Genomic DNA, 25,625 nt, shown 5'->3' with positions numbered 1-25,625 from the left:
ATGTTGTGATCAGGACCACACACACACAGATACACGCACACACACACACACACACAGATACACGCACAGGAAAACAGACAAGATCTGATTTCAAACTAAAAGCAATATTTTACCAAAACACATCAAAAACAGGCCTTGCTCAATAATAAGAACTGAACTACAAAGGTAAACATCGCTGGGTGGTGATGTTTTATCATTCACAATCCAACAGATTTAACCAAACACGTGTTGGATTCACAGCAGACCACACATATATTTGTACTCTTCCTATCTCACAATACGACCCTTCTAATTATCATCTGCTGGATGAGCAGCATTTACATATGATAAACTTTGGTTTTACTTTAAGTCGCCTCATCAATTTAACTTTATGCTCTCGCTTTCTCATGCACTATACTTTCAATCTTGCCAATATAATAGCAACGATTTTGTATTTAGTAAGGCTTAAAAGTAGGAATTGAGACCATAAACACATCAGCAATGTGTTGAGAGTGGCTGCAGATAAGTTAAAAAGTTAGACTTTTTGCTCATTGGCCTCCATAAAATCTGACTTCTTTTTGCGACCACAAGAGTCGCCCCCTGCTGGGTATTAGTAAGACTGTAGGTTTAAGGCACATGAATGTTATGTCCATCTTATGTCCAACACATAAAAGAACACCCACAACCACAAGACTAGACATTGGCAATACCTAATCTTTGATTCATTTCAAGTTGCAACATTTTTGTCACTGTTTTACATTACTATTGTGTTAGTTAATATTTCTGTGATAATATTTGTTGTGATAAACTACTTGAGTAGTTTGGGGAAAGCTTTTTTTATTGACCCAGTAATGTACTCTGAGTTTAGGACCGACTATTGTTGCTCATCAGCCTAGTAAAATCCAATGACTTGGATTTATTTCACCCCCACCAAACACCATCTGATGTAGATGTTTTGAGTTACTTTGATTTGTTGATGATTTGTTGTGACATTACCCCACAGTGTGCTGACAAGCTCATGTTTTATGTTTTTAAATGATAAACTAAAGCAGCGTGTATCCTTATTTATACATTATCTAACAGAAAGTGAAATGCTGAGAGATGAACACACTCACTCTGCAGGGTACTCCACATGAAAAACATTTTAGCTTCAGAAATTTAATTAACCAACCAGCAGGAGTAACGAGTGTGTACACAGAAATGTAATGAAATGATCTGTAAATCAAATCATAACAGAACAACTGTCCAATTACTTGCAACATATGGATCTCTGAAAATCTTTGGCTTCAGCGTAATGAATACATCTCAGAGGACAATCATTTATGGATGGAAAAGTGACTTTACGTGACATAAACTTCTCAGTTATTATCTTGTGACTCTGTGACACATTGTGAAACATTTTAAATCACTAAATCACTATGCACAGAGACCCCAACACAGCTAAATGCTGAAATATGTTATTTTATAATCCTTTCTGTTAAATCTGGAGCAAATTTGTAACATTGTTTTTGCCTGCAAATTGTAAAACCTAAGTTAGCCTAGCATAGCACAAAAAATAAACATGGAAGTCATTACCATGACTTTTCCCAATGCTCACTAATTGCTCACAAATAGCCTGTCTTCTATACTGTGAATTTAATAAAGCTGCTACTAGTAAACATTTGAAAAGTTTCAATGCAACTTCTTATCAATTCTACTGTTTCTGATACCTATGCTAATCTAAGCTAATTATCTATTAGCTATTGCCAGCTACACCCCAGTCATACAGGCCTAGAGAATGACCGCTGTGGCAGCAACAAGTAAAAGTGTGAAGTCTCCAGTATGTTATTGAGTGATTAATGGAGGTTACTGGTAGTCACTATGTGAAACTGGCTACCAAGAGGATGTTGCACCAAAAACCTTGTTAGCAGATTGCTGCTGTTGCATGAGAAACACTGACTTGTCTGCAAACCCTCGCCAATTAGTCACCAAAAGGCAATGAAATTAAGGAAAGTACAACATGAAGGCAGTTCTCCATTAAAGTAAAAGGTGCATCTTTTGAAACGCATTGGTTATAGCAGCAAAGCACAACATTTACTTAGTTAACTTTCTAGATTTCTGGTTTGAATCGTATACTTTTAAGTTTTACTAAGGCTTGGCCAGTAAATGGAACATCTTTGCAGATAATTCTACAACTTTCCTGCAAATTATCGGCAACTTCAGTAATTTGCTAGCAACCAAAGCAATCACACTTTTTTGTGTCTGGCTAACAGTTTAGTTGGCAGAAAGTACAATTTTAGATTTACCACAAATACCTTTCCACAAAAGGTATTTGTGGTAAAGGTGTTTGTCTGTTTGTTTGTTTTTTCACTCAAAAGAATAACCATTTAAACTGCAAAAGGTAGGAAAACTTTGTATACGTGGTATAGAGATTTACAGTTATAATATTATTTAACATGTTGCATAATTGTTGAAGTTACCATATATTATTTTAACTGGAATATAACTTGACTTCACACAGGGAGCGTTAGAGCAACAGAAACATGTGCAGGTGCGTGCCACCCAGCAAAAATTGAGCTTAAAACAGTAATTTAATGCAATATGAGATTTGCCTTTAATTTTGTGATTTGAGTAGAAAATAAACCAGCTCTGTTGCTGTGTTTTCATAGCATGCCTGACAAAACTACACCATAAAATAACCTTCTTCACGGTATGCATACAAAGATATCCTGTGCTGTATGGGAAGGAGGGGCTTAGTCTGGAAGTTACCCTATCAAATGTGTGCTTAAGTGTACAAAGTGTACAAAGCAAACTGGAGCTCACATTTGCAAATAAACACATGTGAAAAACATTTTTTTACCGCATTTTCTGAATCATCTATGTGAACCAAGCCCTTTGAACAAACATATATTCTTGTGTGCGCACCCTCGCTGTATGCCAGATCACTGACAATTACCAGATGGCACAGGGAGGCTAGACAGCCCAGATTAATCAGGGCATATGTCTTCACGCTGGATGTGACATTGGATGATCTGTGTGTCTACATAGCACAGGCTAGCTTGGATGTAGTGTGAGGTGATGTGTGTACTTTTTTATGTGCACACAGAGAAAAAAGCATGTAGGGGTTGTGTCTGTGCTAGGCGGTGGATGGTTTATGTCTGCAAATATCCTCTCTCACTCGTTCCAAATCTTGGGCTGTGTTCGCTTGACTTGGTGTGGGATCCTGTGTTTCAGATTTGTAGCATCTGAGTGTGTTTGAGAATACAGTTTCTGAACTGCTCATAATGTTTGCAATTGTTATGTGTATGCACCAGTGTTACTAAGTGACTGTCAGCCAATTTTAGTCAGCTGTTTGTGTTTCTGAACAAACAATTTCAGCACCGATGCATTAAATTAGTTTCCATACCCTATTTCTTTCACTGTCACTGACGTCTACAATAATAACATAGCTGAGGTTACATAATGAAAGTATTGTTTATCTTCCCTTAACCTGGGCACAGGCTGCTTAAAAACCAGCCTTTTTGCCAAGTCAAGTGCTTTACAGTTGTAGTCGTTCTCATAACCAGCAGGGGGCAAATCTCTTGTTGCAGAAACAGGTCCGATCATGTAGAAGTCAGTAGGAAAATTGTCTCACATGACGTCTGACCTCAGTAAACAATCTCCTGATGAGTAAATGTTTGCAGAAGAAAGCTGAAGATACCGACCACCACAATGCTAAACTCAAAGCTCGAGAATGTCCACAAACCAGTGGGTGACTGTGTATTCAAACTATCAAAATGTTCCTTTGAGTTTTTCTGCTAAACCCATGTTCTTGCTTAAGGTGTGGATTTTTTGCATTCTGAATGTCCAGATGGTGGTTAAAATGTTTAGCACCAATCATTTTTCAGCAAATAGAAGGACAATATGTTCCACTCTAGCTAGCACAGAGAAAGCTTTTATTGGCTGTTCCCTTATTTAAAACGAGTCGCCACAGCGGATGCATCCACATATTTGATTTGGCACAGATTTTTAGGCTGGATGCCCTTCCTGATGCAACCCTCCCAGGGATCTCCACCTTCTCTGTGTTAGCTACTATACTAGAGGATTTTTCTTTTTTTTTAACTGAAGCATTGACATTGCTAGAGGCTTGACAGGTTTTAAGCTTTCCCCAAATGCAGAAGCTAGACCAACAATTACAGTGAAAGAAAGCATAGAAAAAAGTGCTCATGTGAATGGGTGAATGAGGCAAGCTGTATGAACTGCTTTGAGTGCACTATATAAGAACCAGTCCTTTTACTAAATGCTGCAGTCGTTTTAGGTAAGTGCACATTTTGCCATGTTCAAGTTGAGCTACTACCCTGGAAAGATAATGCAATACACCAATAACTATGTTAACTCCATGTATCCAAAATGAGATTTTTATGTTATGGAACCAGTGATCATTGCAGTGAAAACAACAACTCCATGTAACCCAACCTAAATGTCACTTTAATCCATGCTCTCTGTGATTGTGAAACTAGACTATTTGCATGTGTTTCTGTCATCTTCTTCTCACATTGTTGCTTTGTGGTTGGTTGCATAACTGCTCCATGAACTCAAATATAATGCAGCTTCACAGGTTCGACAAGATAGATAAAATAGTTAACATGAAAAGATAAGAGAAGGAATCAAGGGAAAGAGAAAGAAAAGACATCAACCACGCAGAGTGGTCAGGCTGCATACTACCCACAGCATCGCTCTCTGTCCTTTAATCTTTCAGTGCCGGGCTAATTCTTATTGGCGTTATCAAGATTTCTCCCTCCTTGTTTTCACTTCTTCTTGGCTTGCAGACTCCTCTTCAAAAAGCTCTTGGCTCTTTCTACAGTTTGTCACAGAGGCAATCCCCTTCCTCCACTAAAGGTCTTTACATAAAATCCACAGTTTTAGTGTTTCGCAAGTAGGAAGTCTTTAGATTCCCCAAGTGGTTTTAAGTCCAGTCAAAGGTAAAATAAAAATGAATTACTTTTAAAATCACCACAGTCCATTGTGTAAATCTCATTCTCAGCCATACATATGTACAGAACTCCCATCGCACACTTAAAAAAGAAGTTTTTGCTTTGGTTTGATTGTTTCATTTTCTTCTGCAGCCGTTGATGTAGAGAGTTAAGTTTTTATTTTGTGTAAATTCTTCAAATCCAAACCAAGGGTTTAATTTTTTCCCATAAAAAAGTCACTGACATATTCACACATGTAGGGTCATGTTATATTGAGATCTAGATAGCATGGTGGACTAATTTCTGAACTTCACCTAGAAGGTTGTGATTTTATTTTTTTCCTGTGGCAAATTCCCCCTTAAGAATCAACTGTAAATCAAAGTCCTCACATTTATTTCTTTTTCACAATTGCACATGTCTTTTATCTTGAAGTCTTGCTTTCTCTTAATCGAGAGAGCAGGAAAGGCAAATCCACTATCGTCTTGCAGTATTCTTCACCCATGTAGATCTTTCAAACCCCAGTTCTTCCATCCTTCAGTGCATCTGCCCAAGCAAACACTGATGATCCAGACCTCCATTTCCTCTTCTGTCTATAGGACCATTTTTTCCCCCCAATCAGTGGATATTCAAAAGGCCCCAAGCTCTCCAGCCCATCTGTTTATCCATCCATTGTCCCATCGCTTCTTTCTTTTTTTTCTCCAATCCTTTCCTCTCAGAGGTCCAGACGGAAGGCGCCAAAGTAGCTAGCAGATTCTTCTGCATTTACCATGGTGGGGGAAGAGACAGAGACGAAGATCTCGTCACCGGCCCTCAGTTCAAAAAGTCCTCCCTGGTAAACGGAGTGTAGGGCGTACTCAGCGTCTGGAGCCCAGCACTTGGTTCCCACACCTTTCAGGAGCTGGAAAAAAATTACAAAGAAGAGAAAATCATCCCAGTGCTAATGAAAGTGCTGAAAGGTACAAATACTTCAGGATGATCTTTGATTGTTTTAGGAAAACAGAGATGCTGTACCTGTATGGGGCTTGGGTAGGACGTTTTCTTGTAGACGCACTGCACCAGTTGGTGGCTGACGCTGCGCTGGTCCCCCTCATTTGCAGATGGGGATGGATAACGGAAATACACCTGGACAAAGGTGGAAATAAGTTAATGCAGTGACTTGTTTTATGTTTTTTCCTCTTTGACGTGCCCTTGTTTTTGACAGAAAAGCAGGTTTCCTGCAGTCTACCTTACAGGTAGACCCTACTTGTAAGGTAGACCCTACGATAATAAATCCAATCATGTTGTAAACAACAATTAATGGTTAATAAAATTGAATATACAACAGTCACAGACACCTTTATTCAGCAGCTATCACTACAAGGTTAATTAATGACAAACTTGTCATGTTAAAACACACAAAAATATGGCAAAGTGCCTGGAGTATCTCCTCCATCTGCATAGCTTTCTCACCTGTGAGTACAGATAGTACCTCCCATCTTGGGGCACTCGGAGCTTCCCATTAGACAGGGTCATGTTGTGCAGGTGAGCTCCTAGGCTCTGATTGGCCCATGAGCGGACCAAATGGCGGCAGGACTGATGAAGACCAGGCATGATGCTCAGGGAGGAAGAAAACCCTGTTGGCAAAGATTAAAAAAGTGTCAAGAGACAAATTCTAAACAGAAGAGGGAAGAAAAACTGTCACATGGGGATGGAAAATAAAAGGAGTGGGGAAAAACAAACCAGCTAAAGCCTAGAAATCATAGATTGGATGTAATAAAAAAAAAATCAACACCAGGTTTAAAAACTAAGCAAAGACACATATCAGTGAGTGTTTGCCCAAAGCTCAAAAGCGGCAGCAGCTGGCAAAATGAACCTTGAATAAATACAGTTTGTGACTCCAGAGTAGTGCGCTTCTTTCTTACAGCCGCCAAAGTTGAGCAATAATTTGCCTTTTCCCCTAAAGCCCTTAAAATATTGAGAAACATCTGAAATACTGAGTTAAAAAAGATAAAATCCTGTGATTAAAAAAAAGCACTTTTAATTACAGTATTATTTAAAATTTTGGTGAACGATGTTTACATTACACAGTTGAGCCAGTTGCACCATGTCTATTGGACAATGTAGGCGATGTGGATTTTCCTTCTGAGTACTCTGTAACAGGGCACTCTGAAGTGCACATTCAAACTTGTACAATGGCCACTTAAAGCAGAAGTGGTGATTTAATCTTTGGTTAAGCCTGTTTCACCGGTAAGAGGCACCAGCTTGAAGCCAAAGTCCTGTAAGATGCAGGAAATACTGAATACTGCTGACTAGAACCATGTGTAGCAGTTTTTCTCATGGCAGAAACATTTAACACAAGTGATTTCTTGTGCATGCTGGCTTTATTTCCTCTGCCACGTGTACTTGTGTGACTAGTGTGCAAATCTGAAACACTGCCATCAACAATAGAAGCTTAAGTCTATAACACTACAATGTAAATGCTGTGATTTATTAGCACATAACCATCACAGAGACCTTAACTGAATAAACTCTTCCATCTGATCTAACGCTGAAAAATGATTTACAATCCAGAAGTGCGAAAAACTGCAGTTCCTTTAGTGGCCACTTGAGGCTCCAAAGACAAGTCACTTTCCAAAGGCTTGCATTAAAAAACATGTTTACAGCCTGATACCAAAAACTGTGTTAGCTTTTCTCTTCATAAGAACTCCATGCTGGGTGATTTTTTATTTTAGAACACATCCACCTGGATACTGAAGGGATGGGGGGGGTACATTCACTTTAAATGAAAAGTTTTCCCAAAAGAGCTTCACCTCTGCTAGTCAATGAAGTGGACTGCACCATTGTGTACGTGCTGTTTTAGCAGGTACTATCCAAAAAATAATATGACTTACTGTATGGAACAAACCATCCAAGACGTGTGTTACTGACCTGTTGTCTGTGTGACAGTCGTGACAACTTGGTCTTCAAGATGCACTGAAACTGGAAAACGGTAAACGGAGATGGTGTGCCTTTAAGTACAAGTTGCATTTTTTGAAACTTGTTGGCTGCACCTCTGCAGTGCAACTTTTACTTTGAATGTAAAAGTAAATTTATTGTACAGTTTTTCAAGTTGCACTGCTGCTCAGCTAATAGTTAGCAAGCATTCGCAGACAAACATGAAAAATAGGAAACTGGGGCAGTTTGTTACCAAACAAATGGATTGCTTGGAGGTTTTTGGTGCAGCAACTTCTGTGCAACCAATTTCCAGCCAGGAACTATCAGAAACCCTAACAACCAGTCAGGAAAGACGCAGTTGCAACTAGCAAATGGTGATGTCCAACATGGCGATAATTCACGGCATAACTCTTAATGTCTGCAAAATGTGTGCAAGCTTATCTTCATTAACTAATACGTAAGCATGCTGTGCTTTTGCTGTGCTTTTGCTGTCCACATAAGGTACCTTAGGGCTCCAAACAAACCAACGTGGCAACAGCCAAAAGGCAAACTCTGAAGCTTCAAAACGGACAGTCGAAACCCAGATGGCAAAGTCATGGTGACGACTTCAATTCTTTACACTCTCAGTTGTAATTAGTCGGGTCATAGCTTGTGTGTGCCAGCGTGAAACAGTTTTCTTCATGTGTAGGATAACTTCTCTTTCTAAGAAACACCCATCGCGGATCAAAGTTCCTCCAGTACTTCCTTATGAGAAATCCAGGCTTAATGTGTGAACCTCACCCTCTTACACACACACAGTCTTTCTAGCTCTTGCACACACACACACACAGCACATTTCTTACCCTTTGTCAACTCAGTGGAAATAACATAAGGAAGGCTTTGCCAGATTGTCAACACCCTTCAGCTTGCACGACCGATTCAGATGAAACAATACCAAAGTCATGAAAAACACATTCCAACTTTAAATTCCATGTTTTATAACGTGTGTGATTCTGATCTGTGAACTATATAAATATCTACTTTACTGCCACATACAGCATACTGGTAGACCTCACAGACTCAGCTTAAAACTTCAGTGTTTCTTAGTAAATGCCTCGGGCACACAGGAAGTGGTATGAAAAAGAGCAGCAGAGTAGACTTTAATGTGCTTCTAAACATGCTACACAGGAAAATGGGGAAGAAAATGTGATTTGTAACTTTAACAGATGGAATAACTTAATAATCCACCCATTCATCTTTTTTAATTGGTTATACAGATAGGACCAGTGGAAGGGCTGGAGCCAATATCTGCTATCATTGGGCAAAAAGTGGGGTACAGGCTGGACAGGTTGACTTCCATCACAGTTCACTAATTTTGATTAAATAAATAATCAAACATACATGTTTTTGGTTTCTGGGAAACCAGAGGCCCCAGTGTACACCAAGGAACTCGATAATAATACATTTTATTTCTTTGTGAATAATTTTAATAAACAAAGCTTCCTAAACAGGACTGTAGTGTGTGTAAATCTGAAAATAGCCACTGGGTGTGCGTGACACTCACGGACTGTAGCGCTACATTTCTGTGATCTAAGGAGCTTGGAATGAAAAGCTCTAGACTTCTTTAAGTTTCGTGAAGATTTTTTATCTTTCATCCGAGAAGCTTCTTCAGATTATTTTCTTTAGATATTTTTTAAACTTCATGAGCTGCTGCTCCCAATACTCCTCAGTGTTACTTAGTCTAATTCAGTCCAGATGTCTGCATCATGTAGGAACCAAAACTGTTTATGTGCTTATCGTTGGTTTTATCCATTCAACCCACAGTTTTGTGCATGCTCGGCACATGCAAAACATACGGCTCAGCGGCAAAACTTTCATTTTCCTCTCTGACGTCCCGAAATCTTTCGCCTAGATTAATGATGACCGCTTAAACACAGATGCCTCACCTTGAGAACTGGCGTCTCTGAGGGTCAAGTGGGCAGATGGCCTCTGGGTCACGGGGCTCATAAACTTTGACCCTGAGTTGTTGAAATTGTGAGGCATGGTTCTCGCCTCTAAGGGAGAAAGGGGATCAAAGAACATTAAAAAAGTTAGTGAGAAGGTGTGTGTCTGTCTGTGTTTGTGTGTGTGTCTGTAGACAAAGGGATGCTCACCAGTGAAGATGCGCTTTGAGATGATGCTATCTGCCACCTAAAAGAAAATATAGAAAAACATACAAGTCAACAAAAATGTGAGAATAAGAAAAAAAAGGAATTGTTCACTTTATGCTGTTAAATTTAACATCTTAGCGTGACCTAAAAAAAAAAGAATGTGCAAACTCACTGCTGGATAAAAAGTAGGTTAATGTAACATGGTGAGCTAGACTAGCTTGTTTCATCTGAGTAACGCAAATAACAAAGGATTATTCACACAGGGCTGGATAGGATACAGCTGATTCATCTAATGCCATCCACCACAATTACCAGACATGTAAAACGATATAAAATTGTAATATTTGTGTAAAAATCTAACATTCAAACTTTTGTTGATAAGTAAACTAAATCAGCAAAAATAAAGTAATTTTTAAAGTTTAATTTATTTTTGTATATTTTGTATACTTTTGTTTTTTGTCTAAAATTAAATCTCTATATACTATTTACATGTTTTAAATACATTTATTTATTTAAATTATTACATTTCTATTTTTTCCAATGCTTTTTGAAGCATAATAAAACATTAGCAATAAGCAAATAAAATATAATGGTTAACTTAATTCTCTAATGCCTGACAGGAGGTCAACTTAGGTCTGATGACTGTTGTAAATACACGAGCATAAATCAAAGTTACATGAACTTTCCATAGTGTTCCAGAGAGAGGGGAAACTGCTCTTTAAGTTAACTACAGTACATACAGTACATATTAAATAACTGAGAAAACGGGATTGTAAATAGCTTGATTGAATTATTTCAGGAAATCAGAGGATCTCCAGTCACAGCTCTACATTGCATAGCCACAGGAGCACAACATCCTTAACCTATGCACGGAATCAGTCTTTAATTAATCATTAAAGCAATTAAACAGCACCACAATAAGGTTTTGAACTTGTGAATTATTGGTCCCATAAATCACTCCCCCACAAATGTTGTCTGTAATTGGATAAAGTACAAAACACTAAGTGTATGAAAGTCAATTTAAAGATAAAGGCACTGTGTTGTACTGTAAGTGTTGTCTGTCAGTCCATTTTTACAGCTTTGTAACTGTTAATAAAGGTGAGCTTGTCCAGCTAAAGTGAGAGTTGAAGGTGTTATTTAACTCTGACTGTAAAGTGAATCATTAACCTGCAGTTGTTTCTTCGGGCTCCTCAGACAGCCAGAGCCAGTTTTATGGGTGTGAAGTGGCTGCAGTGGACACAGTTGTTTTGTTTGTGTCGACTGTTCTGTAATGAATTTATTGATTCTATAGTTGAGTAATATTTGTACAGCCCTAAAGTAGCAATGTGTCATGGTTGAGCTTCGTGATGTTTACGACACCGTCCCAGCTTTGATTCACATAGGGAAAAGAAAGTTTGCTAAGAGAGGAAACCTTAAGGCAACAAACATGTTCTAGGGACAAGATAAAGGAGAAGTATTGAAATTACAACACGAATCATTGTGAATATATCAGATAAAGATAAAGATCTAATATTTGGTCTTTTAAGTTTAGCTGCTAAAGGTAAAAGATATTTTCTTTTTTCACAGAAAAATCTTCAGTTGACCCAAAATGCTGCACTGAGAGCACTAACTGGGACTAGAAAGAGAGAGCATATTTCTCCCATTTTGGCTTTGTTTTGGCTCCCTGTTTAATCCAGAATCAAGTTTAAAATATAAAGTCTTTAATAATCAGGCCCCATCTTATCTTAAAGAGCCTTCAGCTTTCAGGCCCCTCATCTGTGGAAACAGCTCCAATTAAGGTTTGTTAGACAGACTCTTTCAAGATGAAGTTTTCCGTATAGTTATGCTGGACCAGGTGACCCTGAACCGTCCCTTAGTTACGCTCCTAAAGACTGAGATTGCTGGAGGATTTCCCATGATGCCATTACTCCTCCAATCCCTTCTTTCTTCCTTTGTACACCACTATTGCATGTCATTAACTTTTGTCCCAGACTGCCTTTTGTCCTGTTTATTGCCTATGGTCTATTACTCCCTCACTCCCAAACCAGTTGCAGCAGATGGCTGCCCCTCCCTGAGCCTGGTTCTGCTTCTTCCTCCCCGCCATCGTAAAGTGCTAGTGGAGCTCTTCCTCTAAGACCTTGCAGGTCTTCACGTCACAACAAAGTGCCTTGAGATGAGTGTTGCTGTGAACTGGTATAATTAATCTGAATTATTTTAGCGTAGCTCAACTAACTTTGGTACACTTCTCTCAGTGAGAATGAGGGAGAGGGACCTGATCCTGATGAATAATGACTACAGGAGAAAGAACATTCAGGACATTTTCATCAGCGGAGAATGTGTGGAGAGGTTTCAGACTTAGCTTAGTTTTAAAATTGGACAATACACTACATGCTCTTTTTTTCTTTCATTTTACACTCTCCTGTCTTTTTTGCCTTCTTTCATCATCTCAACTCTAAAATATAAACTTTCCTTTTCTTCCCTCAACAGCACACACTTCCCCGTCGTCCAGTCTCTGGTTTATTTCTCCTGCTCCTCTCTATCATTTATGTTCCCAGCGAGTGGCTTTTGTTTCATCCCAGGTGTAGACACAGCCAGGACCAAAATACAAACAACTGACAAATTCAAAGAATAAAGAACAAACAGCCAAAAAAAACAAGCCGACCCTCAACAGCACAAAGTGTTCTAGTAAAGTGTTTGGGCACCTCGTGCTGCCAGAACAGCTTCGGTGTGCCTTGGCATTGATTCCTCAAGTCTCTGGAACATCAATCTAACAAATGATATTCCTTTATTTAGTGTTTTGATGATGTGGTGGAGAGTGCTGTCCAAAGCATGGGCCCAAAGATCTTCCACTGGTGTTAAACCGAACTGAAAGCTGGTGACTTAAAGCGAAAGCATATGATTCTCATCAAACCACTCGGTGGCATTGTCATCCTGGAGTCTGCCATGAGAATACAAGTGTTTTAAACTGATCTTTTCCTCTAAGGAATCAAGAAAGCCAACCCCTAACAGAGCCCCCAGACCCCATAACGGCAAGGGTCAAGGGTCAAAGTTCTTCCTTTAATTTGTCACGCGTGCACACACACACACAGATGCGTTTTGTCTCTCACACACACTCAGTAAATCTTCTTCTCCTACACACTGCTTTCTCTACTGACACGTGTTCCTTTTTTTGTCTCTCCCACTTTGTAAATAAAGCTTCAGTTGCCTTTTGTGCATAAAATAGATTTCCCTCAGCTTTAACTTACTTAGCGAGCTTTTAATTTATAATTCCTTTTACTTCTCTCCCCCCTTTTGCCTGTTCTCTCTCCCTTTCCCCCCTTTCTACTACATGTCTGCCCACTCTGCCCACCTGTTGGGCTCATGTGGTCAATCTGAAGTGCCCCGAAGCTGGGCACTGAGCTCCTATTGAAATAAATCTCTGCGATTAATTTGCAGAAATACCACAATATCCTGAATATGATTAATTCCATTTTTAATGGTCACCCAGCTGTCCATGTGATGTTATTTTTGGCAGTGGGATTGTTTCTCCTGCACTGAACACTCAGCTCAACCTGCAAATTGAGCATGATTGCTCTGGGGTTCAGTATGTGTGTGTGTGTGTGTGTGTGTGTGTGTGTCAGCGTGACACCACGGCTTGTGTATATCCTATGTACTCTAAGGGGGGAACACAATATAGAAAAGCGCAACACAGAGTGTCGGCTGGTCTCGCTCGGCGTAGCGTGCCTGTCTCTGCCTAACGTTCCTTGGGTCCTGAAACCAGAAAATTACCCCCACACACACTGAAAGAGAGAAAATTGCCAACAGACTTTCTGCCCTGCATGTGGCTGCAGTTGAAGAAAGAAAGGGAAAAAAAAAACAACCCAGAAAAACACAGTGTTTCAGAAGCTTTCAAGCTCTTTCAGGGCAACTCTGGAGCAACATGTTTTCATTATGTCTGCTGTCTCTGATGCTTAAGCTCTCGCTTGGGAAACTATGGGATGGCTACAGCATGACATCAGCTACATGCATAATGCTGCACACAGGATTGGAAGGTTTCAGTGGCATCCTGAAAGATTCTGGACCAGCAGCACTTTTAAATGTGAAACCAGTGTCACTTGGAGTTATAGTGCTTTGTTTCCTTTACTGCCATTTGCCATCTGGTTTTTATTTACAACCTTCTGTATGCAGTTACATATGCTCGCTGGCCACTTCATTAGGTACAAGGTGTCAACCGCTCACTAATGCAATCAGCCAATCACATGGTGGCAACTGCATGCATTTAGGTACATAGGCATGGTCAATACGACCTTCAAATACCAAATAGGAAATAAAGCTGAGGAAGGAAGTAATAATAATCGCTTATTACAACCAAGGTATTCAGAAGAGTGTCTCTAAACAGACTGCAGCTCAATCCTTGAAGCAGATGGGCTACAGCAGCAGAAGACCACACTGGGTGCCATTGCTGTCAGCTAAGAACAGGAAACTGAGGCTACAGTTCACACAGACTTAATCATATTGGACAATATATTGGACTATATTGCACATATACACATAAAGCTCATTCTCACTTTTAGTCTTATTTTAGAATGTGTACTTGAGTTTTTTTCAAAACACACAACACCCCAATGGGTGTTGTGTGTTTTGTGTACAAGGCGTCAAACTTGTTTGAAATAAATGGCAGGCCCTGATGTGAAAAGATAAAGCACATTTTATATAAAAATGATTCCTGCGGGATTTTCCATAAAGACATAAAACACACAACTGGCCGCGGTGAAAGTAAATCATGTTCTGAGCGAGGATGATTTTTCTTGCACTGTCCAAGTCCATTGCTATGAGAGTTAAGAAACACTTGCTGAAAAATGGAGTGTGAGGGAAGGAAAATGAGTTCTGACATCTTAAACGTATAACGTAAAAACACATCTAAGTGTTGTTCTGCATAAGTAAACACAATATTTCCTTCAGGTGAGCCGATCGCATGAATTATGCCTCAGTGGAAACTTGCATGGGTTGTTTTCAGTATGATGAATTGGTAACAAAGGGAACTTTTTTCTTTCTTTCTTTTTTTTTTGATTTTCCAACTTTCCCCTCTGGTTGCAGCTTGAAGTCATTACTCTGCCCTTTTAATGAAAGGTTAATTATGGCTAGGATCAAGAGATAATTCTAGGTAATAGGGGTTTGTTGTAGGAGTAAAACAATTTCAATTATTTAATTACACTTTTAAAAACAAATAACTCGATTAAATTAAAAGCTGGAAGCTGCATTTGGATTACTCTGGGACACACTTTAATTGAATAAAAAACATGGAAAAGTTTTGCACAGAAAGCCATCCTGGTCTTGAATCCACGGGATATGAAAACTTCAGCATGCACACCTGTTCTTTAGCTGAGTTAAGGGCTGTTATGGCCTTAAATACAAGTAAATAAAAATAATTCCTTACATTCCCAAATAGGTTTGATTGTTGCTAAAGGGCACATGCTTGATCACAGTTAGTTTGAACTGATGCTGTAATGACTGACATTGTGAAATATTTCCAGCATGCTAACATGCTAAGTGTGACACTGACATGGAAGTCATTCCTGGTATGAAACTATGGAAACTATTTGAATTTGATCTGTTTTCCTAATTTGGCAGCAGACCTCCAGTGAGGGGACTTTTCCATTTCAGGCTTCACTGTTGGAACAAGAAATAAAAAGAGACTTGGACCCATCAGTATAGAAGAAGACGTATCAAGATTGTGATATGTTTTTCAAAGTTAGAACCTCTTGTAATCGTGCAAAGTAGCTGAAAGAAGATACTGATGCCACACACCACACTGGAGGTCTCCAGCCAGCTCATTCATGGCCTGCTGCCACCTTGTAGACTTTGTTGCTCAGCCAGTTTTTGCCAATAACAATTCACAAATGGCCTTTAAAGTGTGTTTTCATGCCCATGTCCACAAACAAAGAAAAATGAATATGCATGAATACTCATCAGTTTTGCATGGAGACTGTTGTGAGTGGGTACAAACATACCAGGCATGACAATGCTGGTGCTTTAAAGGTTGAGGTAAAATATTTTTATGGACATTTCATTAAAAAACAAAAATGTCAACCTGTTTGCGGCACTAGAGAAGCACTAAGTCGATTGCCTGTTTATCTTCTGAGCAATCTAAGAATCCACCTTATCTTAGCCATTTATCTGAGGATTGCTTCAGCCGATATTTTGGACCTGCGAGATCAAGACTTCCTATTCCATCCACTGATCGCTGTTTACAAATGTAAATAAATTTACAAAAGCAACTAAACAGCAAAAATGATGGTCGTAGAAAATCAGACAGCTTCTAGTCTAATTTACATTTCAGCAAATAGGTTCCTTCTCATGTTTTGTATCTGCATGCAACCAAAGCCTGGTCAAACATGAGTGATATTACTGGGACTACAATCCGCAACCAGAAAGGTATAAATAGTTATTCATCCATGGGATCACAATTTTAAGTGGTGGTCATTCATTAAAAATGTCAGTTACACCAAATCATCAGCTCTGCATCTATCTGTTATTTATTTTTGCCTCATGTATGTCTGACACAGTATTGTTGGAGAGCAGAGAGTCATAAAGTCAGTACCGTAAATGAGGATAACACATTGGACTTCTTGCCTGGAAGTAAAATATAAAAGTCTTCACTGATGCACATCAGTTTCCTGTGAGTTACACTCCAGCCACTGAACCCCACTGGACTTTGCATTCCATGGAGCCCATCTAAAGTCTGAAGCCTGGAAAGAGTTACTGCGTGTCGGAGGTCGAGACAGTTATTTGAGTCATTCGCCACTTAAATGGCTCCCCGCAAATGACTAAAGGCTGCGTTGACAACGCATTGGAGCTGCTGCATTTCAGGTGAGGTTGTTTATTTTCAGGGGTTTTATCTTCTTTACTTTTGATGTTTCACTTGGTATTTTTATGTTTTTTTGAGAACTGTTTGCAATGATTCATTTATGGTGTATCCTGACAGTTTTTTAAATTTAGGACTCTTCACTTCTTCTAAATGATTTTTTCTTCTCATGTCAGCTGCCTGCTCGTCTAATAAGATGGAAAAGGCTTTTTTTTTAAGCTGTCTTTTCTAAACTGTTCATTCATGTCCTTGGAAATCAATCACACACAATCCTTCTAAGTGCCTCCTTCACACACATGCACACACTATCCTCCACACTCACACTAATGTTTTGTTTTACAGCTTCATATGTCAAGATTAAAAATGAGAACATCAAGAAAGGCTCAAAGATAAGGCGCCAATGCTGAGAAAGGAATTCTTTACCTTTTCACCCTACTGAACTTTTTTGTGCCATTCAGGAAGAAGAATGACAGGAAAGAAAGGAACAATCAGCCAGAGATACTTAGTAGCAGTTATATAAAATTGTTCTGACCAAGAGTTCTCTAGGCTTTCTAAAGGTCTTTCACTCATTTTCCCTTATTGTACCTGACCATCTCTAGAGATTTTGTTTTCTTCAAGCCACTTAACATTGACCTATGAAAGGATGAATCAATGTAGTATCACAACAGACAACTTCGCGAAGAACCAATTTTAAATTGTATCTTTAGGCACAGCAGCTTTAGCAGCAGCTTTTCACAAAAGCACATCATTTCTTCCCATTTCTATAGTTGAAGCTAATGAAAAATACCACCAACAACACAGTTTGACAAAAGTACAACATAACTCACCATGGTGTCCTCAAGAAATTGGTGGAAACTGGACAAATGGAGGACAAAAGAGTAAGTGTCAGGCCTAAGAAACTAGCACCTGAAAGTCATGTGCTTAAGAAACAGAAAAACCTCCAGCGAAAACCTCTATCTAACCCTTCATTCGTTCACTGAAGCCTCACCAGAAATGGTCTCAGTGGAAGGATGGGTGTTAAGAAGCCATTCCTAAAGAACGGAAATGGAGAAAGGGCTGAAGCATGGCAAATTACCAAAGAACCGGACTGAAAAGCAGTGGCAGCAGAGTGATAGATCCTAATTTGAAATGTTTGGTCCACGTTGTTGTCAATATGTACGGAAGATGTCAGGAGAGAGATAAAACCATGAGTGTCTACAGCCACCTTTGAAACATGATGGTCCACCATTGATCCACTATGCAATTTGCCTGATTGCTGATGGATTCATTTTTTAGCTTGACAATGATCCCAAACACACTCCCAATGCAGTAAAAGCATACCTGGATGGAAGAACATACGCAGTGGAACACCATCAGTCACCATCAGTCATGGATTGACCTCCCCAGAGGCCGGACCTCAACATTTTTGAAGCAGTGCAGGGCCATTAAAAAAACAACTATTCCTGAAAAATACTTAAAGAAGTTATAAGAAAGCTGCTTCAGACAGTTCAGACTGTGCTGAGGAATAAAAACTGTCAGAGGAGGATTAAAACTGTTTCTTTCAGATAGAAGAGAAACCGAGGGGCTGCACCAAGACCCAGTATAAGCTACATATGGAGCTGGAGCTGATAATAAGCACAATCGCTGCTCTTCAGACGGATCATTTGCAGTCAAATGTTGTTTGGTCATTGCAAATTACAGTGTTTATGTCAGTGAAAATTAAAGAATGCCTATCAATGCATGAAACCCAGATGAAACACTAAATAATTGCCATAACTCTAACAATAATTCATCTAACCTTACCAAAGGGCTCAATAAAACCTCTTTCTCACCATGCAGTGAATGCTTTTGGGCTTATTTTCTGCAACAAGGAAGTAAGTTTTATGTGTTTGTGGCTTTACCCTTAATGAGGATTTTATCAGCCACTGTGTGCTGGTGGTTTATGGTGAAAGACTGCACTCCTGCCCTCGTTAAGGAAACTGCTTTTGTTTCCAGTAAATCACTATGGAGGCTCTGATGTGACAAGCCTCAAAGTTCAAGTTCACTGCCAACGTGACCTTATGCGAGTGCATGTTGATTACACCGACCTGAGGGCATTTGCTGTGGTGCGTCTGCGAACGTGTGCGCATTTGTGCAAATATGCATGAGCTTTAGGGAAGCCTGAAACAGCTCAAGTCCAAAAGAACCCCGTCCAGCTGCAATAACAACAACAAATAAGCCCTGAACTTTCCTCTTTCACCCCGTTTGGAACAACAGACAGAGATAAAAATAACTGGATTTCTTCACGTCATGCTATGTCTGGCCAAAAGCTTAAAAAAGAAAGAAATGGAGAAATCGAGGGAAAAAATTTAAGGTTACGGTACAAGGAGAGAGACAGAGAAAGAGACAAGATAGCGAGTAAATCCTTAAAAATGTCTTCTTGGAAGCTCTGCTTTCTGTCAGCACTGCCGATATGGGGGAAACACTGGTCAAGAGGGAGTCCAGAAGGGTGTTCTAACTTTTAAATAATCTGCTGGATTAATTTGTCAGAATGCATATTATCTTATGCCTATGGATTAAAAAATCTACTTAATATGTCCTAATATTTCTTAATAAACTGGCAATTTTACTGGTTCAATCGATGAGCTTACATTAAAGTCTCCATTCAATAATGGGAGTTAAAGTACAGAAGTAGCTGCATGTATTAAGAGTGATACAGAGGAAACACACAGCCTGGACATGGCAGCAGTGAAACCAGAAGCTGGCTTACTAACACCAGAGGCACACAGCTGGAATCACTGAAAATGCCACTTTAACTGAAAAGCACCCTTGCTGTTCTTTCTGGGATAAAAACTGAATCTAATGGGGAGGAGACCAAAAACTGGAGTAACTCTAATGGCCACTTGAGGCTTGCTCCATTAGTGAGTCAATCCCAATGTTAGACTCCCTCCGTTATACCATAAATAAACAGGTTTTTTAACCACTTTTTCTTCCCCTTATTCCCACCAAAAGGCCCCAGCAAGCCTGTGGATTTAAACCCAGGACACTCTTGCTGTGACCCCCCCTCCCAATGGTAACCACAATTTGGGTCTTTATGACTAAATTTCCTCATTTTGGAAATCTGTAAAGAGGAATATTACCACAACTTACATATATTAAGGCTTAAAGGGGGCGATCGTGGTTCAGGGGGTTGGGAAGCTCATCTTGTAACCAAAAGGTTGCCGGTTCAATCCCCAGCTCTATCTGTCCTGGTCATTGTGTCCTTGGGCAAAACACTTCACCTACTGGCATTGGCCACAGGGCACCTGTGGCTACAACTGTAGCTTGCCTCCACCAGAGAGTGAATGAGTAGTAGAATTGTCTTCATTAACCAAAAAATTTCTTATGCAACAACACACATCACTTAGCAGGTCCACACGGGATGCACCTGCCGATCAAGTTAGCTAGCAAGTACTGGCCCTTCCCCAGATCCATCCTGGTGTACAAATATGGCCACATCCAGTCTGAAAAAGACAAGACTGTATCTTTCAAAACGAACAACAAGTAGGATGAAATACGACAAAAATCAGATGCTGTTAGGGCGAAACACCAGTGCCAAAAATCAGAAACTGGTGGGAAAAGAGGGAAACGGATCGACAATTATGGGAAATGAGAGAAGAAGAGGAATGATGGTAAAAAAAAAAGAAGGAGAAGTTGGGAAAACACAGAGGAGAGTCACAGTGGACAAGTATGGAAAAAAAAAGAACAGAAGGGGAACTGAAAGGGGGGATTGAGGGCGAAAAGAGGAGAGTGAAAGAGGGACAAGTATGCACATGAAGGAGCGTTTCTTCTGCAGATTAGCAGTAGCTGCAACCCAATACTTTAATATGCTGCTCGACCCCGACAGGCCTGGACTGGCAGTATGTGTGTGCGTGTGTGGTTCACTGTGTATTTCTGGAAGCTACAAACTCTTATCAGCCCTAATCTGGTCTAGGAGGCAAGTTATACCACACTGTCTGAGTGCAATAAAAAAATGACATTAACCAAAGACAGAGGTGAACTACCACGTTTATGTACCCAAGGGCTGCCTCCTTAAAAGTGGGTAAAAGATTAATCTGTAACTCAAATGTCATTTAAGGCCAGGTCGAAGGTGACTCTGTGACTTTGGTCTTCTTGGTAAAGCCATACTGTTCAAGAGTAGCACCAGTTCCAGAGCGATAAGGGCACAAATGAACATTTTATGGTTGAATGCTTTGAAGGTGTTTCTTTTTCACATTTGCCTTAATGTAAACCAAACACCTCAGTGTCAGGAGTCGGTATGCATCAACAATGTTTTGTTTTTCTTTGACAGTCTTTCCTTTCTTAAATCTCCCTCGAGCCAAACCACAAATTTATGCTTGACAGGGTAATCTCCATGGAAAGAAATCCGACCACATTACGGGCCATGCACAAATTTGAACAGATGAAGATATTTTTCACATTTGATGGCAGGATTTATACTTTTGGTTTTTCATCAGTAAATAGAGTAACTGCCAGTTTACTTGAGTTTTGGCCTTTGGATTCATTGCCTGACCTTTTGATGTTCTATATCTGCTGAAAAACTGGTAAATATTTTTTTTATTTGCTTTTGGGTTTTTTTTTTGCTTAAAAATTAAAAAATCATTTAAAAATGAATTTATCAATAGAGACACATCTCTTTAGCGCTACAGTCGTACAGGTGTTTCCAAATCAGCAATGTTGATACAGAGTTACAACTTGAAAGCAGCTTAAACATCCCCACACACTTCTTCCTTTCGACAGTGGAGTCAAACATGGTACAATAAAGGAATAATGGGCCATAACATTAGAAATGAATCAAGGCTCAGAACAGTGTTATTCTAATCCACATGAGCTCCATTTATGGTTTATTTAATGTATGGACTGTTTGGTCTGGAGTGGTGTCAGGACGGGTACTTCCAGCATCGCCACAGGAACGTTTCCAGCCAGTTGAGTCCAAGTGCAGGGAAAAAGAAAAAAAAAAAGAAAGATCATTCACTGCTTTTGTTGTAGAGAAGTCAGTGGAGCCTGAACTTGCAGACCCAACATTTTAGTGGTTCCTTTGCATAATCAGACGAGAGTAGAGGAGGCAGGAAGGTTTCCATGCGTCGTATTCCACAAAACTTTCCTCTCTGTGCTTAAACTTTCTCCAGCGAATACTAGAGTAGCTCTGCATTATTCACAATCTTAAAAAAAAATCTGCTTTAGGCCTCTAGTCAGCAACCTCTACTCCCTGTAAATCCCGGTAATCCCTGACTGGTTGGCAAGTGATTGCTTGAGGCTGCTGCTAGTTTCTGGGTAAAGAGAGAGCTGCACCAAAAACCTCCTTGTGACTGCACTAGCAGATTGCCACCATATGAAAAACATTCACATATCTGTAAACACTTCTTGACAAACTACCGAGCATATGATGCAAAGCAGAAACTGACGCTGTCTGACTTCAAAGTAAATGTTGGGCCTAACTGCTGAAACCTGTTTCACGAGGTGCAACTTTTACTCTGAAGTGATATGGGAAACTGTCTCTGTGTCCAGTTTGTGTTTTTTTTTTTGTAGTTTTGCTGCTGCTTGGTGGGTAGCTGTGCTGTGCTGTGCTAACATCCAAACAAAGCACACAGATGTTTTCAGTGAAGCAGCGTATACGTTCTTGTGAACTTAGTGACAGCAAGTCAAGGAATACACATTTTTCCTGGTGAATGGTGGTTACCAGGGAGGTCACTGACTGGTCTCCAGGCTTGTGTGGCTGGGGCATTGGCAATCGATTTCACGTTGACTGCCAGCAACCACCCACATCTGGTCAGGGAATATATATTTTTCCCTAGTGATCGGTGGTTGCAAGGCAATCTCCAACTGGTCTCTAACCCCATGTGACTGAGGTCTTAGCTCTGCTCCCTTTAAGCTAGCTTTCTTCTGACTGGCTGCCTCTTCTCACAGCCAGAGCCATGTGCCTGAGATCATTACATATGGAAACTGGTCTTATTGACCTCATAAAATCCAGTTGGAAACAGAGTGTTTACATCAGTCTGAAGCCTGAGCTTTTGGCTCACAGCCCTACCTGCACATAAGTTGGCCTCATTATTTTAAGTTTGGTCACATTTAATAAGAGCAACCACCAATGTAACAGTACATACACAACAGCAGAGAAACCATAAGAGGTCTTCTTTAATGCATTCCTTCTTAATTAATGTTCTTTATTGGCTTTAGAATTGGATGATTGACAAGATTTTCTTGGCGCAAGGAACTCTTACTGGGAATTTTTCCAAAACCTTCCAGCCACGTGATAGCAACAATTCATGTGATTAACGCCGTGAGATGAGGCTGAACGCTGTCTTAAATTTGTGTTGTTATTCAAGCATTTAAAATCCCCTTTGTTTGCCTCACTGACATTAAAACAAGAGTATGCTATAAATACCTAAAATCTTCAGTATATATCCTTTTTATATTTCTATTTAACTTGGAGCAGTAGTCCAAGGTCTCTGCATACAGTTGTTCGTCTGTGATTTACTCCCAGTGCAACTAAACAGGAGTCGTTCATTAGGTTTATCTCTGAAAAGCAGCAAGGAAAGGTTTCATGTCAGGTAACACACCAGCGACCAGCTCGATGCCAGGAACTGATTACTGACCTCTTTTGCATGGTAGGTTCCTGCCAGATAAAATGCTGTGTACAGTTGAGGAAGCCATTGACTGTACACGCTTAAGAAGAAAAAACAAACAAAAAAAAAAAACGGGAGATTGGTATCACCCTTTATTGCTTTTGGAGTTTAGTTTCAGTCACATCAAGAGGACTCTGAGTTATTAGCCCTGCTGTTCTCAATAACTTTCACAATATAGTTTCACAACCAAGAACGCAAAGAGGATAAAACTGTTTATACGCTAGAAATAGTGCATTATCGCTTCTTTCTTATGTGTATTTACCTTCCTATAAGTGTTTGTGTGTTTTTCTTTCTGTATTGTTCTCTCTGGCTTTGCTGCAAAAGAGCTAATCAACTGTAGGGCTGCATTCAAGGAAGCAGTTTACTCTCTTTCCTCTCTCCCTGCATCTCTTTATCTTTCTGTCAGTCACCCCGTAATCTCTTTTAAAACTTGGTTATCGCCCCTAAAGAAGCAAACAACATTAACACAGGCCAGAGGCGGAGTTGTCTTACAGCCTCGGTCTTCTGTTTCTCTGACTCAGTATTGTAGGTTTCATTTCATTGCAAATAGTAATTATAAGGTATGTCATAATGAAGACAGCAGTGTCTGGGAGATCTCTGTTCTTTAATAAAGAACAAAAAGAATTTTCATGCAACACGTGTTTCTGAAAAAAGCATTTTCTTTTTGTGTTCCCAAAAAACTCCCATAACATCAAAGTGAGGGAATAAAACAATACAAAAATCTCAGCAGAACTGCAGCACGTACACAGCTGGAGTCATCTGACTATGACATTATAAAGCACTAAAACAAATACCACTGGCTCAGCAGTGACTTGTGCATGATAATTGACCTGCACGATATCCTCATATCTCCCTTGCAACCACTTTTCTTGTTTCAGGAAACACTTTGGGCTCCTCAGTTGGCACCAACCCATAAGGACAGTTGGTCATCACGGGGATGAGAGAAAGGAGATAAAAACATTTAAAAAAAAACATTTTACAGGCCAACAAAACTAAAAACAAAGTTGCTGCAGGTGACCGAGTATGGATGCCTGAATTTGCATCACAGGTTGAATATACAGCTTTAGGCACCATATCAACATTTGTGAATTCACCGTTAAATGTTTAGCTTATTTTCCTTCTGATTCTATCTTCTTTGCAACTCTGGACTGTTTTAGTGTGGCTGCTATTTTTAAATTGCTGTTCTGAACTTGTGGAGACGTCAACTTTTACATCAAACCAACCCTCTGTGCAGAAACTGTAACTGATGTACCACCCAGCAGTCACTGCCAGTTTTTGGGTGAAGAGTCCACAGTTTCTAAGGACTAAGGAGCCAATGCGCCAAGTAAGGAGCGTAAACAGGACTGTGCTTGGCCTTTTCTTTTGTTGATATTCACAGTGTTGCACACCAAGAATTCATTGCCCATGGTAATACAATGTGCAGTTCTACTGCAATGTCCTGATTAGATTTTAGAGAGAAAATTCAGCAGAAAGACTCAAAATAATTTTTTTTTCTGTTTGTCTGCAAACTCCTCTACATAACCAGAAGTTGAGCAAGCAAACTTAGGGCTCGGGTACATCTTTATCTGCGTACCATTTTACATTTAAAGTTTTTTTTTGTATAAATTAGATGTTATTGTTGTGAAATTAAAGTGATATTATAAAGTTATGATACATGTGTATAAAAATGTACTTCGGGTATGATATAGTATGATGTCATTTGTTACCTCTCAATCGCCACTAAAATCCCAGATCAAGCAACACTGTAGCATATAGTAGTCTTACTATAATTCACTAAATCTCCTGCCCGTCTCTCTGTTTGTCCTTCCTTGAGTCTTCCTACACAATCAAGAGTTAAGCAGCCAGTTGGCTAGGTACATCTTAACCTCTGAAGGTTTATATATACTACAGTAGAGCAGGGGCATTACAGGCAAAAATTGCCTAGCACTCAGTCCCATATTTCACTTTTTTTATTTTCTATGAAGCATCTATCACCCTCAATTTTTCCCTTTTCTCAATGTGATTAATTACATCAGTTTGCCAACAGCACAAACAGACCAAACAATACTGTTACATGGGCATGCACCAGAATCTGTGCTTATCACCTGCCCTACTTTCCATAGTAGTTTAGGTAAAAACTACAGGGTAACACTTGTAATAAATGGTCTGTATTTGTATAGCGCTTTACTTGGTCCTAAGTACCCCAAAGCGCTTTACACAATACACAATCATCCACCCATTCACACAC

General features: G+C 39.6%; 1 protein-coding gene across 1 annotated transcript in view; it reads right to left on the bottom strand.

Annotated features, from left to right (window-relative positions):
* Positions 1 to 2,327: 2,327 nt before the first annotated feature.
* The window catches only part of tnfsf10l (TNF superfamily member 10, like), a 42,550-nt gene continuing 19,252 nt past the window's right edge, over positions 2,328 to 25,625 (bottom strand). Inside the window, exons 3-7 of the mRNA XM_005946753.2 lie at positions 9,956 to 9,992; positions 9,749 to 9,856; positions 6,360 to 6,523; positions 5,922 to 6,032; positions 2,328 to 5,808 (exon numbers count right to left, since the gene is read on the bottom strand). Of these exons, the coding sequence (XP_005946815.1) occupies positions 5,623 to 5,808; positions 5,922 to 6,032; positions 6,360 to 6,523; positions 9,749 to 9,856; positions 9,956 to 9,992 (606 nt within the window). The 3' untranslated portion in view covers positions 2,328 to 5,622. The remainder of the gene's footprint in view (positions 5,809 to 5,921; positions 6,033 to 6,359; positions 6,524 to 9,748; positions 9,857 to 9,955; positions 9,993 to 25,625) is intronic.

This window comes from Haplochromis burtoni, unplaced genomic scaffold (assembly GCF_018398535.1).
Source record: "Haplochromis burtoni strain Fernald_Lab_line unplaced genomic scaffold, NCSU_Asbu1 Contig_484, whole genome shotgun sequence".
In the NCBI taxonomy this organism is placed as follows: domain Eukaryota; kingdom Metazoa; phylum Chordata; class Actinopteri; order Cichliformes; family Cichlidae; genus Haplochromis; species Haplochromis burtoni.
Note: the sequence above shows the minus strand (reverse complement) of the source record. Positions and strands in the feature narration are given on the sequence as shown.